At 52.5% G+C, this 11,694-nt stretch overlaps 1 protein-coding gene across 11 annotated transcripts in view; it reads right to left on the reverse strand.

The window, feature by feature from the left end:
• LOC134174983 (E3 ubiquitin-protein ligase RNF213-like) overlaps positions 1-11,208 on the reverse strand; it is a 53,623-nt gene extending 42,415 nt beyond the window's left edge. For 3 of the 11 annotated variants that reach the window (XM_062640380.1, XM_062640381.1, XM_062640379.1), the window contains exons 1-20: positions 10,886-11,199; positions 10,697-10,782; positions 9,287-9,350; positions 9,065-9,092; positions 8,725-8,817; positions 8,467-8,640; positions 7,730-7,959; positions 6,933-7,189; positions 6,131-6,330; positions 5,637-5,807; positions 4,924-5,104; positions 4,575-4,639; positions 4,035-4,233; positions 3,808-3,930; positions 3,626-3,724; positions 3,372-3,500; positions 3,009-3,210; positions 2,001-2,177; positions 1,247-1,378; positions 508-1,082 (exon numbers count right to left, since the gene is read on the reverse strand). In XM_062640380.1, the coding sequence (XP_062496364.1) occupies positions 508-1,082; positions 1,247-1,378; positions 2,001-2,177; positions 3,009-3,210; positions 3,372-3,500; positions 3,626-3,724; positions 3,808-3,930; positions 4,035-4,233; positions 4,575-4,639; positions 4,924-5,104; positions 5,637-5,807; positions 6,131-6,330; positions 6,933-7,189; positions 7,730-7,959; positions 8,467-8,640; positions 8,725-8,817; positions 9,065-9,092; positions 9,287-9,350; positions 10,697-10,782; positions 10,886-11,123 (3,423 nt within the window). In that variant the 5' untranslated portion in view covers positions 11,124-11,199. Of the gene's footprint in view, positions 1-507; positions 1,083-1,246; positions 1,379-2,000; positions 2,178-3,008; positions 3,211-3,371; positions 3,501-3,625; positions 3,725-3,807; positions 3,931-4,034; positions 4,234-4,574; positions 4,640-4,923; positions 5,105-5,397; positions 5,568-5,636; positions 5,808-6,130; positions 6,331-6,932; positions 7,190-7,400; positions 7,682-7,729; positions 7,960-8,466; positions 8,641-8,724; positions 8,818-9,064; positions 9,093-9,286; positions 9,351-10,696; positions 10,783-10,885 lie in introns of those variants that run through there. The other 8 variants (XM_062640383.1, XM_062640382.1, XM_062640384.1 and 5 more) reach the window with 5 other exon arrangements.
• Positions 11,209-11,694: the final 486 nt, after the last annotated feature.

Raw genomic sequence — 11,694 nt, forward strand, 5'->3', positions numbered from 1 at the left:
CCAGGTTTTAGTTGAAGGGACCTTAAACCTCATCCAGTTCCAACCCCCTGCCACAGGCAGGGACACCTTCCACTAGAGCAGCTTGCTCCAAGCCCCTGTGTCCAACCTGGCCCTGAACACTGCCAGGGATGGGGCAGCCACAGCTTCCCTGGTACTCTGTGCCAGCGCCTCAGCACCCTCATGGTGGAAATCAACTTCTTTATATCCCATCTAATTCTTCCCTCTACCAGTTGGAAGCTGTTACTCCTTGTCCCATCACTACACGCTGTTGTAGCAGCCCCTCCCCAGGTTTTCTGTAGCCCCATCAGGCATTGGGGCTGCTCTGAAGTCTCCTCTTAAGAAGCCTTCTCTTCTCCAGGCTGAAACAGCCCAACTCTCTCAGCTTGGCTCCAGAGCAGAGCTGCTCCAGCCCTCGCAGCATCCCCATGGCAGGAGGCAGAAGGAATCAAACCTGATGGGATTGAATTTGAAGCTCCCACCCCAGAAGCCCACAGGTCTGCTACATACGTATTTCGCCAGGTCGCTGAGAACCTGGAAATCTCCCTTGAGCTGCAACATCTGTCTCAGGTCCTCGATCACCTTGGCCGTGGTCACTACTTCGGATAGAGTCAGGTAGTTTTCAATTCTCTCCACTGCCCTGGGGATCCAAGCAGCTTTTCCAGGCCTCGTCCCTTCGCTCTCCTCCATGATTTCAAACTCCTTCCGGAGCTGATCCTGCTGTCCCAGCATTGTCTTGAACTGGCTTTTCACCGTCCCCAGGGTGATGGAGAAGTTTTTGAGGGACTGGTAGGTTTCCCCAAAGGCAGCCATGGCTGGCTTGTAGATCTTTTCTTCCACATCTGCTATGGACAAAACTTGGTCTTCAGAGGCCGTGGCTTTGATTTGCTGCACACTTCTCTTCAACAGCCTCTGGAAACATTGGCTTCTCTTCACCACATCCAGTTTTTGCATCATGTCCTGATATTCATCGAGGACGTGCGATTCCAATTCACTCGTGCCATCGATGAGGAACTTCCTCACCGAGGTCTGATCCTTAAAGCTGTTGTTGTCCATAATGCTTTTCTCCATGATGCTTGTATCCACTAAACGTAGTAGGAACAACAAGAAGGAACGCATGTAACACATTCCTCCATGTCAACACATTCCCTGATCACATTTCCCTCCACCCTACTGTGAGACTCCGCATTTTAGAAGACATCTCCGCACCCAACAACCACAGCAGGAGCCCCGCTAACCCAACCAGTACCTTTGATCACGTCCTCTATGGCACGGCACAGGCACAGAAAGGAATGTCGTTGCTTCTTCTGCTCTTCCAGTTGCTCAAACTCCCGCTTCCTGACCTCCAGCACATTTGGTAGACACTTGGTGAAAGAGGAATCTGGTAAAAGAAGACCCAAACCTGAAGAAGAACCCTTGGAAAGAGAAAAGCTGTGGGAAAATTAACCCCTGCCATCAAAACCAAGATGATTTTCAGCCTCCAGAAAGCCTACAGCTCCTTCCCAAAGCAGCCCTGTGGCCAAAACCACCAAAAAGATCCACAACTTCATTATCTGAGCCCAAAACATCAACGAAATATCCATACAGTTTCTTCTCAGAGCAAAATGAGAACTTGCTCCCTTTCCTTTGGGTTTTAAGTAGAGCGAGCTGGAGTTGCACTGCATCTGAAGGCAAGGCCTGTCACCAGGGAGCTCCACCACCCCAATCCTGGCAACAAATAACACGAACACCCCAAAACTTGAAAATAAATTCCACAAACACCCCAAAACTTCAAATACATTAAGAAAAAAAAAGAGCGGTTTTGCTCCTTCCTGCTTCTCAAATAACTTAAAATCACCCCTTTTGGCAGAATGAGCAACTCTTCCACTTGGACTTCCATTTCTTTGGGCTTCTCTTGCAGACAATTTGTAGTTTTCCCAGCATTTTAGGTTGTTATCCCATAGATCTATCTCCCACTGGCCATGCATCCATGAGAACATGCCCAGGTTGGACACTGAACTCACCACAGGTGCACAGCATTTTCATGAACTGCTCCCGATGCTTTAAGATGCTCTCCAGGATGCTGCAGGGAAGGTCTCCCAAGAGAACGCAGCGTCCCACAAAGCAGAAGAGCGCAGACACCCGGTCAAGGAGGACATTAGCATCATTGCTGAGCTGAAAATGGCACCTGCCCTCTCCTTCTCCTGGATAATCAATAGAATTTCATCAAAGATACGTTTCTTTTGAAGCCAGATCCTCAGGAAGAACCAGTTCATGGGGTTCCATCACCCCACTGGGGTGTCAAGGACAGATGTGTGGTGGCTTTCTAGCTGAACCATCAAAACCAGCATCTTGGGAAGTTCACAGATTTCCTTTGGAAACCCTTTGAGAAATTCCTCCTGCCTGAAACAAAGCCTGGAGACCACCCAGGAGATTGTATCTGAGGTTGGGCAGCCAGGTCAGGTGGGCATGGAGGGCTTCCAAGCACAGAAGATGCTGGTTGTCTTTCTTGTGGCCAAGAGTTGGTGATGGGACAATCCCACCACAGCCAACAGCTACTATGGCAAGGGCAGCTATGGAGGCAACCAGCCCAGAGTCTTTCTGGTGGTGCCAGAAGGTGGAGCAGGGAGCAACAGCCACGAACTCTCCTCTTCTCCATGGCCTGAGCAAAGCACGGCCGATACAGGCCTCAAACCAGGCTTTGTCAATGGAAACCCTCCAAGTGTGGTGAAGAACCACTCTTGTTCTAATCCTTCACTGTCTTTGTGTGGACAAGGCTCTGGGCTCTGTCTCCATTATGTCTTCTCCTCAGCAACAAGCCCCACCCTTGTTGAGTGCTCAATGAAGCACCACTGTGATGGGATAAAGAAACTGAGATGTTTCTCCAGCCCTGAATGAAACCTTATTTTCTGGCTTGGAAATCATTTCCCCCTCCCTCTCATTTTGTGTTTCCAATGGAAAGACTCCTGGCCTTCTCATCTGGCTTCTAAACCAAGAGCTTCTCCCAAGAAAGCTACACAGGGGACACTCACGGACAACAGAAAGGAGGTCACAGACTTCAGGCTTGTTGAGCAGGTTGGCCAGCACAGGGCCAGTGTTCTCATCAAACATGGTGACACTTCTCAGCGTCTCCATCACTGAGAACATCCTCTCCACCATAACGGACAGCAGCCTCGCAGCAGACGGTTTCCTTGTCTTGAGGATCACAGAGAGCAAGGATTTGAGCATGGGTTCCTGGAAGGATGAGAAGTTTCTCCTCTTTAGGGGTTTTGTGGGCTCGTGGGTGCTTCAGAAGGACCTTTCCCCACACTCTTCACCCAACACAGAGCAAAAAGAGTCAGCATGGTGGAATGTGGAGACCTCCTGCAGCCCCAGGTGTGGAGGTACTCTCCTACCTTGCTCTTGCCAATGCCTCTGATACACTGGATGATGTGGTTGGTAAAGCAGCTCTCCAGATCTATGTCATAGCTTTTATCCATCTTCAGGAAATGCTGGAAGAAGTCTATGAGGTGTTTGTCCTCAACCTACAGCAAGGAACCACTTGAGAGGCGGCTGCTTTCAGGGCCTTTACCCAGCACCTCAAGTCCCACCACTGAGACAAAGACCTGGAGCATCTTCCCCCAGCTGCTCGTGGGTCTCCATAACCTACCTTCTCCAGCCAGTTCTTAAACATATCCTGGAGCAAGCCCCGCCACAACTTGGTCCACCTTGGGCAGAGGATCTTCACTGAGAGCAGCTGCTGCCATGCCTGTAGTGGAAGAGTCAAACCCATCAGCTGACCTTGAGAAATACCTGAAACTACCAATGGCTCATGTTGGCCTCCTCACTCACATCAAAGCTCTTCTGGAAGGATGCCTGCTTCACAGGTGCCTTCTGGAAGCACGTCTGGAGCCACGGCTTGGTAAAACCAGAAAACTCTTCAAACCTTTCCTCTGAGGTGAGCAGCTGGAATTCCTTGAGAAATCCAAGAGCAGAAGAGTGAGGCACAAGCTCTGGGCTCTCCTCAGCTACAGGCAGGAAGCTGAGCCCTGTTGACAAGCCCCAGGTCCCGTCCTCACCTTGTGCACTTCCAGTAACTCTGTGATGTCCACAGATGTCCCAAGGATCTGCAGCACTGCCAGCACATTGCTGAAGGACACTGAGCACATCTGCTTCTGCAAGAAGTACTTCAGCAGGAGGTACCCCAGGTTCAGGCACTGCATGACCTCATCCTTGGGGATGGCCTTCAGCGCTGCTTTTGAAGACCCTGAGAAACACCTGTGCACATAGGACAGGGCCAATGGCTTCTTGCACTTGCTTTTGCAGTCGCTGTCTGAGCACAGCCACCCTCTGCAGCTGGGAGAAGTGGGCAGGTCCATGGGACACAACCCTTGAGGGTCTCCAGGCTTGTCAGCCATAGAGACATCAAAAAAAGCATTGGGCAGCTCATGGCAGCCACCTGCTTTCTGCTCATCCAGGGCTCCCTCCATCTATCTCTCCATCCATCCCTCCATCCACCCATCCATCCATCAATCCATCTATCCACCCATCATCTATCATCCATCTATCCATCCCTCCCTAGACCCTCCATCTTCTCCTTTCAAGAAGCCCTGACTCACAAGTCCTTGACCCAGGTTTCCATCCAGGTGGCAATGCTTTTCAAGGCCATGTTCAAATCCCCTTCCTGAAAAACAGGACAGAAAGACCTTGAGGACCAATGTGAGATGGCTTGTGCTCCCACACCTGAGGAGCTTCTACACTAAAGCATGGACCTTTCTGGCCAGGTTAAAGGGCTTCCCTTGTGTTTGGTCTCAGGATTCAGCTCCAAGCCCTGTTTTCTACTATGACGACCTTCAGTTCTGCTGAAAAATCTCTGTAGGAACCCAGGACACATCCTGACCCATGGTTAAATAGCCCCCCAACTCCTGAAGGGCAAAAGAAGGTCTTCCACCAGGCAATTGTCCTTACAGGCAGATCCGTCCTCTCGTCTATGATGCGCCGGAACAAGGACTCCAAGGCAACTTGCCACGTGTCAGCCAAAGGGGCCTCCACAAAGTTCTTCAGGGCCAGCATCTCAAAAACCTTCTTTGCCAGCAGAGGACAGCTTGTAATCAAGGTCCTGTGAGCACCCACCATCTTCAGGACTTTCCTAGGAAAGCAGGTCAAGAACATCAGTCGGGCTTCGGAGGACCAGGAGGCATGGTGGTGGTGGTAGAGATGGCACCATGACTGGTAAACACAGTGATAGAATGGGTTGGGTTCAGGTTGGGTTCAGCTTGGGTTGGAAAGGAACTTCTAGATTCATCCCTGCATGGACAGGGATATCTGCCCCATTGTTGGTGGTGTTCAAGGCCAGGTTGGATGGGGCTTTGAGCAACCCGGCCTAGTGAGAGGTGTCCCTGCATGGGACAGGGGGTGCCACTAGATAACATTCAAAAGTACCTTTCAACCCATTCTCTCCCCAGGACTTCCCCCATCCAGCTGTCTGGATAAGACCACACAGGACCCCTCTCCATCCTACCCTTGAGGTCCACCAATGTTCCTTCAAAACCTCCAAGGTAGAGGACACGTCATAGCAAGGAGAACCAGCAGCTTCTTGAGAAGCCACCAAGCAGAAGGAATGAAAAGCCCTTTGAAGAGCAGAATCATTACCCTCAGCCCACCACAACTTCCAGACCCACCTTTGCTTCTCTTTGTCCTTCCTCAGCTTTTTGAAGGCTTCTAAAGGAAGAACAATTTGGGCAAAGGCATCTTCCGTCTTCTTGATTGCAAAGAGCAGAGGGACCAGCCAGATCCACAAGGTGCCATCAGTGGTCTTGAGACAAAGTTCCTTCAGAGCTGGGAAGTATTTGCTGCAGATAAAAAGCCCAAAATGTCCAACTTCCCACAAGTAACCTCTGGGATGCCAGTGGGAGAAGTGTGCCAACACGGGACGGAGGCTTGTCCCCCATCCTGCCTGGAAAGAGCTCAGAGCAAGACACCTCCATGGGACACCCAACATCAGAGATGTGAAACAAGGTGCCTGGAGTACCCAAGATGGACCCAATGGGCTTGAAGCCACCAACCTAGGTTTAATCACCCTCAAAGACCCCATGTGAGAGCTCATGGAACACATGGGGACATGTGGGAACAACTGAGCTGAGCCCCAGTGAGCAGGTTACCCAACCCAAATCACCTTTTGCCTCTCAGTTCTTCTTCTTGCAAGAACCCAATGTCCTCAAAGAGCTTCTCAGCCTTGGCGATGGAGGCTGAGGGAAGGCTGATGCCGTACTTGAAGGAGGCATAGAGCACAAAGAGGAGCTGAGGAAGTTTGTGCTCTGAGGTGTCCAGCTTCTCAATGACAGTTTGTATGAAGGTTCCAACACTGTCTCTGATCTGGACAAGGGAAATAGGAAGAAAACATTTCACCACATGGGTTTTCTTTGAGCACATCTTGGTCCTGGAAGGAGGAGGAGGATGGGAGGTGGAAGATGCTGCTACCATGCGACACCTTGTCCATCCAGAAAGGTCGTACATGCTAAAAAAATCAGGCAGGAGAAGGCTCTCAGCTTACACACACACACACACACCACCACCACCACCACCACCACCACCCCCCCAACCCAAAAAAAAAATAAAGAGGGACACCCTCAGGTGCACTGGGAATTGGGAGCAGCCGAGGGAGGTGATTACTTCCCCTCTACTTGACCATAGTGAGGCCACCTCTGGAGTCCTGTGTCCAGTTCAGGGCTCCTCAGCACAAGAGAGAAAAGGAACTACTGGAGAGGTCCAGCGGAGGCCACAAAGATAAGGAGTGATCTGGAGCATCTCTCTTGTGAGGAGACGTCTCGTAACTAGAAGATGAGGAGACATCCTCTAATGGAAGGTGTCCCTGGGGGTTGGAACTGGATGAGCTTTAAGGTCCCTTCCAACACAAACCAGTCATGGAATTCTGGGATCATTTTGCTGGCTCCACAGAGGTTTTGGGGGATACTCACCACATCTGCAGACTGGCAGGTGACCTCAAAGTGTTTTCTTTCCTCTGGGTCCCCAAGACAGACACTGCTGCTCTCCTTGTACCTGTCCAGTTTTCTCTCCATGGCCTCAAGGGATTTCCAGGAAGTGGTGTGTGCAAAGAAGCAGTTCTCCAGGTATTTCACCTCCATCTGGTGGCTGGGCCCCTTTGAGACCAAAGAGCTCAAAGTGCTTGTTCTGGGAAAATGGCAGTGGAGCTGTTCAAAGATGGTCCATGTTCCTGTGGAGAGGAGAAGTTTGGGAACAAAATGTAGACACCAGGCTGGGCTGAGCCCCAACAGCATGCAGCCATCTGCAACAAAAGGTGCCACCCATAATCTGGACAGGATTTGGGTGCTGTCACTTGGGTGACAACTATGAGCTTTATTACAGGGAGGAAAAATAAGCTTATTTATATGAGCAGCTTCTAAAGATCTTTAGACCAGGTATACCTGGTGTCTTCTCCCAAGTAACAAGGGAAGAAGGGGACAAGAGGAACCAGCCTCAAGCTGCTCCAGGGGAGGTTTAGGTTGGCTAAGAGGAGAAATGTCCTCATCAAGAGGGTGCTCAGGCATCGGAACAGGGTGCCCAGGGCAGCGCTGAAGTCACCGTCCCTGGAAGCATTCCCACACTGTGTAGCCAAGGCCTTTAGTGCCATGAGATGATCTTCATGTCTTTTCCAACCTCGTTGACTCATTCCATGATCCTACGATTCTAAGAGAGCAGGGAGGACCCCACTGTCGCGTCTGGCCATGGCTGTGGGCTGAACAACAGCACTTACCACCCACTCGGATCTCCTCTTTGGGGATTTTCAGGACCCGAAATAAGGGAACATTTCTGCTTTGAAAGGTCTTGGGGATGCTGAAGTTCTCCAAGGGAATGTGCTCCAAGTTACAGGCCCTCTTCTGGCTGTAGGTGTCAACCAGGGCGTATTTGTAGAAGATGGCACCTTGTTGGAGGCAGGAAACAGGGATCCTGGCGCTGCCTGATATTACTTGCTGGTTCGTGGAACTGGAAGAGAAGGAGCTCCTTGGTTTGGGCTTGAGCATCAAGGTCAACCCAAAGACAAAGATCAAGTTTTGGCTCATCCAACATGGCAGCGCTGGCCATCAAGTTGTCGGAGAGGTCTCCACAGCCGGGTTCATCACCCAGAGGAGGAGGATCATAGAGTCCCAGCCTGGTTTGGGTTGGAAGGGACCTTAAAGCTCATCCAGCTCCAACCCCTGCGAAGGGCAGGGACACCTTCCACTAGAGCAGGTTGCTCCAAGCGCCTGTGTCCAACCTGGCCTTGAACACTGCCAGGGATGGGGCAGCCACAAAAGCCATCAGCCCAGGTTAGATCCGACACTGGCAGCTCCGAGTGATGAGGAAGATTGAGGGAGCCACCACCAAGTGCTATGACCACACCAGGGCATCCCCACTGGGGGATTCACCTCCAACCTCAGCAGGAACCTGCAGCTGGATCCCTCAACCCCCAGTGGAAGCTCCAACACCAAAATGCCACCATCATCTCCTCACCTTCTCTCCATGTTGGCAAACTCTTCACAGTGGCCTTGCCCTTTGTAGAAGACGATGCAGATCTTGTCCTTCTTGTTGAGGTTACAAGGTTGTGACAGCACTGCCACAAACTCCAGGCTCATTGCATCCTGCAGTGGGTGACGGGCACCAAATAGGTAGGAGCTGGGCTGGCAGCTGTTGGGAGAGAGGTGGTGGAAGCCTCGCTGTGTTCTCCTGCCACCGTTCCCCTTCCCCATCTTCACCTGCTCCACTACTCACATCCACTCCCCTTGGCTCTTGTTCCCAGCAGATGTGTGTCCACTCAGCAACGTCCCCAGTGCTTGTTTGTCCAGCCCATCGTCACCTCCCACCCTGGTGAAGACCTCTTGTTTACTCCAAGGCATTTTGGAAAGACCTGGATGCCTCAGAGCAAGTGCCCACCACTGGGATGTGGAAGGACATCCTGGGGTCTCTCTACACTGACCAGGGTGTAAAGAGGTGTAGCCCAAGCTGCATCTCCTCCCACCACAACTCATCTCCCTGGGGAGCTGCTGGACCTCCTCCCCCTCCAGATCCAACCTCAAAGCCTTCAGTGATGCTATCCCTCCGCACCACGAACCTGTTGGAAGGTCCCGAGTCATCTGCAACTGAGGAGAAAGCATCAATGAACACCTCCAAAGAAGGTGGCGAGACAAGAAAAGGTAGAAACTGGGGTTCACCAGGGAGAGGTGGGGCTCCTTTCAGTTTGGGTATGGTCTTCTTGGAAGAGGAACCCCCAACCCACTCTAAGATTGAGGTCCTCACTGTCCTCCCATGTTCTGCTGAGGAGCTTCACCGGTACCTGTGCGGTTCAGATTCTCCTGGTTTGTCCTCCCCACTTGCTTCGTGTGACCTGGGGCATTTGCCTGGACAAAAGGAGAGTTGAAGGACCAGAAATGAAGTTCAGAAGCACAAGAGAGATCAAGGGCTGGGCACAGTCTTCTTCTGCCCCACCATTTCTACAGCATTGAGCTCCCAAATCCAGGCCAGAGACACTGCCCTGACATGGAGAACTCAACTCTTGTCCTCCACAAGCTTTGGCCATGAGCTTCCAAAGCCGCCATGGACTAACCGGATGATTCTGCTCCTGCTCCTGCATTCCCAATGCTCCCTGTGGATGGACGCAGGTGTCCTGGTAATTCTCCTTCTCCATGTCATAGCATACTGGGATCTGCTGGAGCTGGATCTCAGCTAGTGGTGGGACCTCAGGAGCCTGGGAAGGATGAGAACAGAGTTCCTGGTGGTCACAAGAGTGGGGGGGAGGAAAGCAGGAGCCACCTGAGCACCACGTGGCTATGACCAAGGGCTCTGACACCCTCAAGACCATGAACCTGACCAGTGTAGGATCACTCGGGCAACAAAAAGCCCCCAGAGATACCTTCCCTAATGTGCAGACTCTCCAACAGGACCCAGAACTCGCATGCCTGCATGAGTTAACCCAGATTTGTAACCAAAACCTGGCTCTCTCCTGCCTAATTGACCTCCCCCATGGAGGGTTCTCCTGGCTCTGACCAGGGATGGAGTTAATGACCAATGGTGCTGCTTTGTGGCCAAAACAGTTCTGAATGGTGGAGGTTCTGCTAAAGAGCATCAGCACCAGATACTGCATCCATCCTACCCCAGGGAAGGGCAGAGATGGGACCATGTGAACTTCATGAGGTTCAAGCAGGCCAAGGGCAAGGTCCCACAGCTGGGCTGGGGAAATCCCAAGCACAAACAGAGTCAGAGGAAGAATGGATGGAGCAGCCCTGAGGAGAAGGACTTGCGGTGCTGGCTGGTCAATGAGAAGCTCAACATGAGCTGGCAACGTGCTCTTGCAGCCCAGAGCAAGAAAGACCTCAGAGCAGCTCCCAGTGCCTAAAGGGGCTTCAGGAAACCTGGAGAGGGGCTTTGGACAAGGGCATGTAGGGACACGACAAGCGGAATGGCTTTAACCTGCCAGAGAGGAGACTGAGATGAGCTCTTAGGCAGAAGCTCTTTGCTGCGAGGGTGCTGAGGCACTGGCACAGGGTGCCCAGAGAAGCTGCGGCTGCCCCATCCCTGGCAGTGTTCAAGGCCAGGCTGGACACAGGGGCTCGGAGCAGGAACAAGAAAGTGTTGGAGGCTTGGAGCAGGACACAGGAAAGTGTCCCTGCCAGTGGCAGGGGCTGGAATTGGATGAGCTTTAAGGCCCCTTCCACCCCAACCCAGTCTGGGATTCTGGGATTCCCACCTTGTGTCCACTGGAGGAACCAGTGGCCAGATGCCATTTGCTGTTGTCCTCTCCATCTCCCACCAACGCATCTGCTGGCGACGGCTCTAGGAAAGACCATCACAGTTGAGATGTGAGCTTGGGGCCAGTCTTGCTCCATGGTTTTCCCTGCCCTGATCCCATCAGGATCCATCCCTGCTCTTCCACTACCTGGCTCACTGCAGAGGCCCTCCCGGTTGGCACAGCTGGGCATGTGGTCCCGTGTCTCCTGCTGCATGGTTGAACCCACAGCCTCACATCCCTTGGGAACTGCGCTCAGGCTCTCGGATGCCACCTTGGCTTGTCCTTGGTCTTCATCCCCATCCGAGGGGTCACTGTCGCCCTCGTGGCTGGGCTGGGGCCGCAGGGCAACGTCTTCGCCTCTTCCATCCCCTCCAGAGGCCTCCATGGCACCGGCTGGAGCTGGGGGCACAGTCAGGAGAGGGTTTAACGGAACCTGATGGCAAACAAGACCTGGGGGCTCCAGAAGAGGCACCCTGAGAGGTTTTGGGTCAGAAATACCCATTTATGGGGCATTTGGCTCAGCCTGGCCCATGCAGGGACCTTGGGAGCATGGAACAAGGAATGAGCCAGAGCTTTGGGGCTCCAAACCAGGACCTGAAGGAGCTCCAGAGCTCAGAAATACACGGGGGGGGGCAGTTGAGGGTCTGGGGTGTGACATGGGGGTCACTTGGGGGCAGTTGTGAGTCGGGGGGGGGGAGGGGGCATTGGGCAGCATTTGTGGGTCTGAGGGTTCTCTTTGGCATTACTGGAGGGGCTGTTTTGTGTCTGGGATCACTTGGGGGGCAGTGGTCATTGTGGGAAGTCACTGGGGGGGTGTCCTGGGTTCCGCAGTAGCAGTCATGTTTTTTCCTTTGTGTTAACTGGTACAGTGCTGTGTTTTGACTTCCAGTTTGAGAACAGTGTTGGTGAAGCCGATGTTCTCGGTTGTTGCTAAGTGATGTTTACCCTGACCAAGG

The sequence above is a fragment of the Pezoporus occidentalis genome, unplaced genomic scaffold (assembly GCF_034315485.1).
Source record: "Pezoporus occidentalis ecotype Australia unplaced genomic scaffold, CSIRO_AGI_Poc_V1 ctg649, whole genome shotgun sequence".
NCBI classification, from domain to species: Eukaryota; Metazoa; Chordata; class Aves; order Psittaciformes; family Psittacidae; genus Pezoporus; species Pezoporus occidentalis.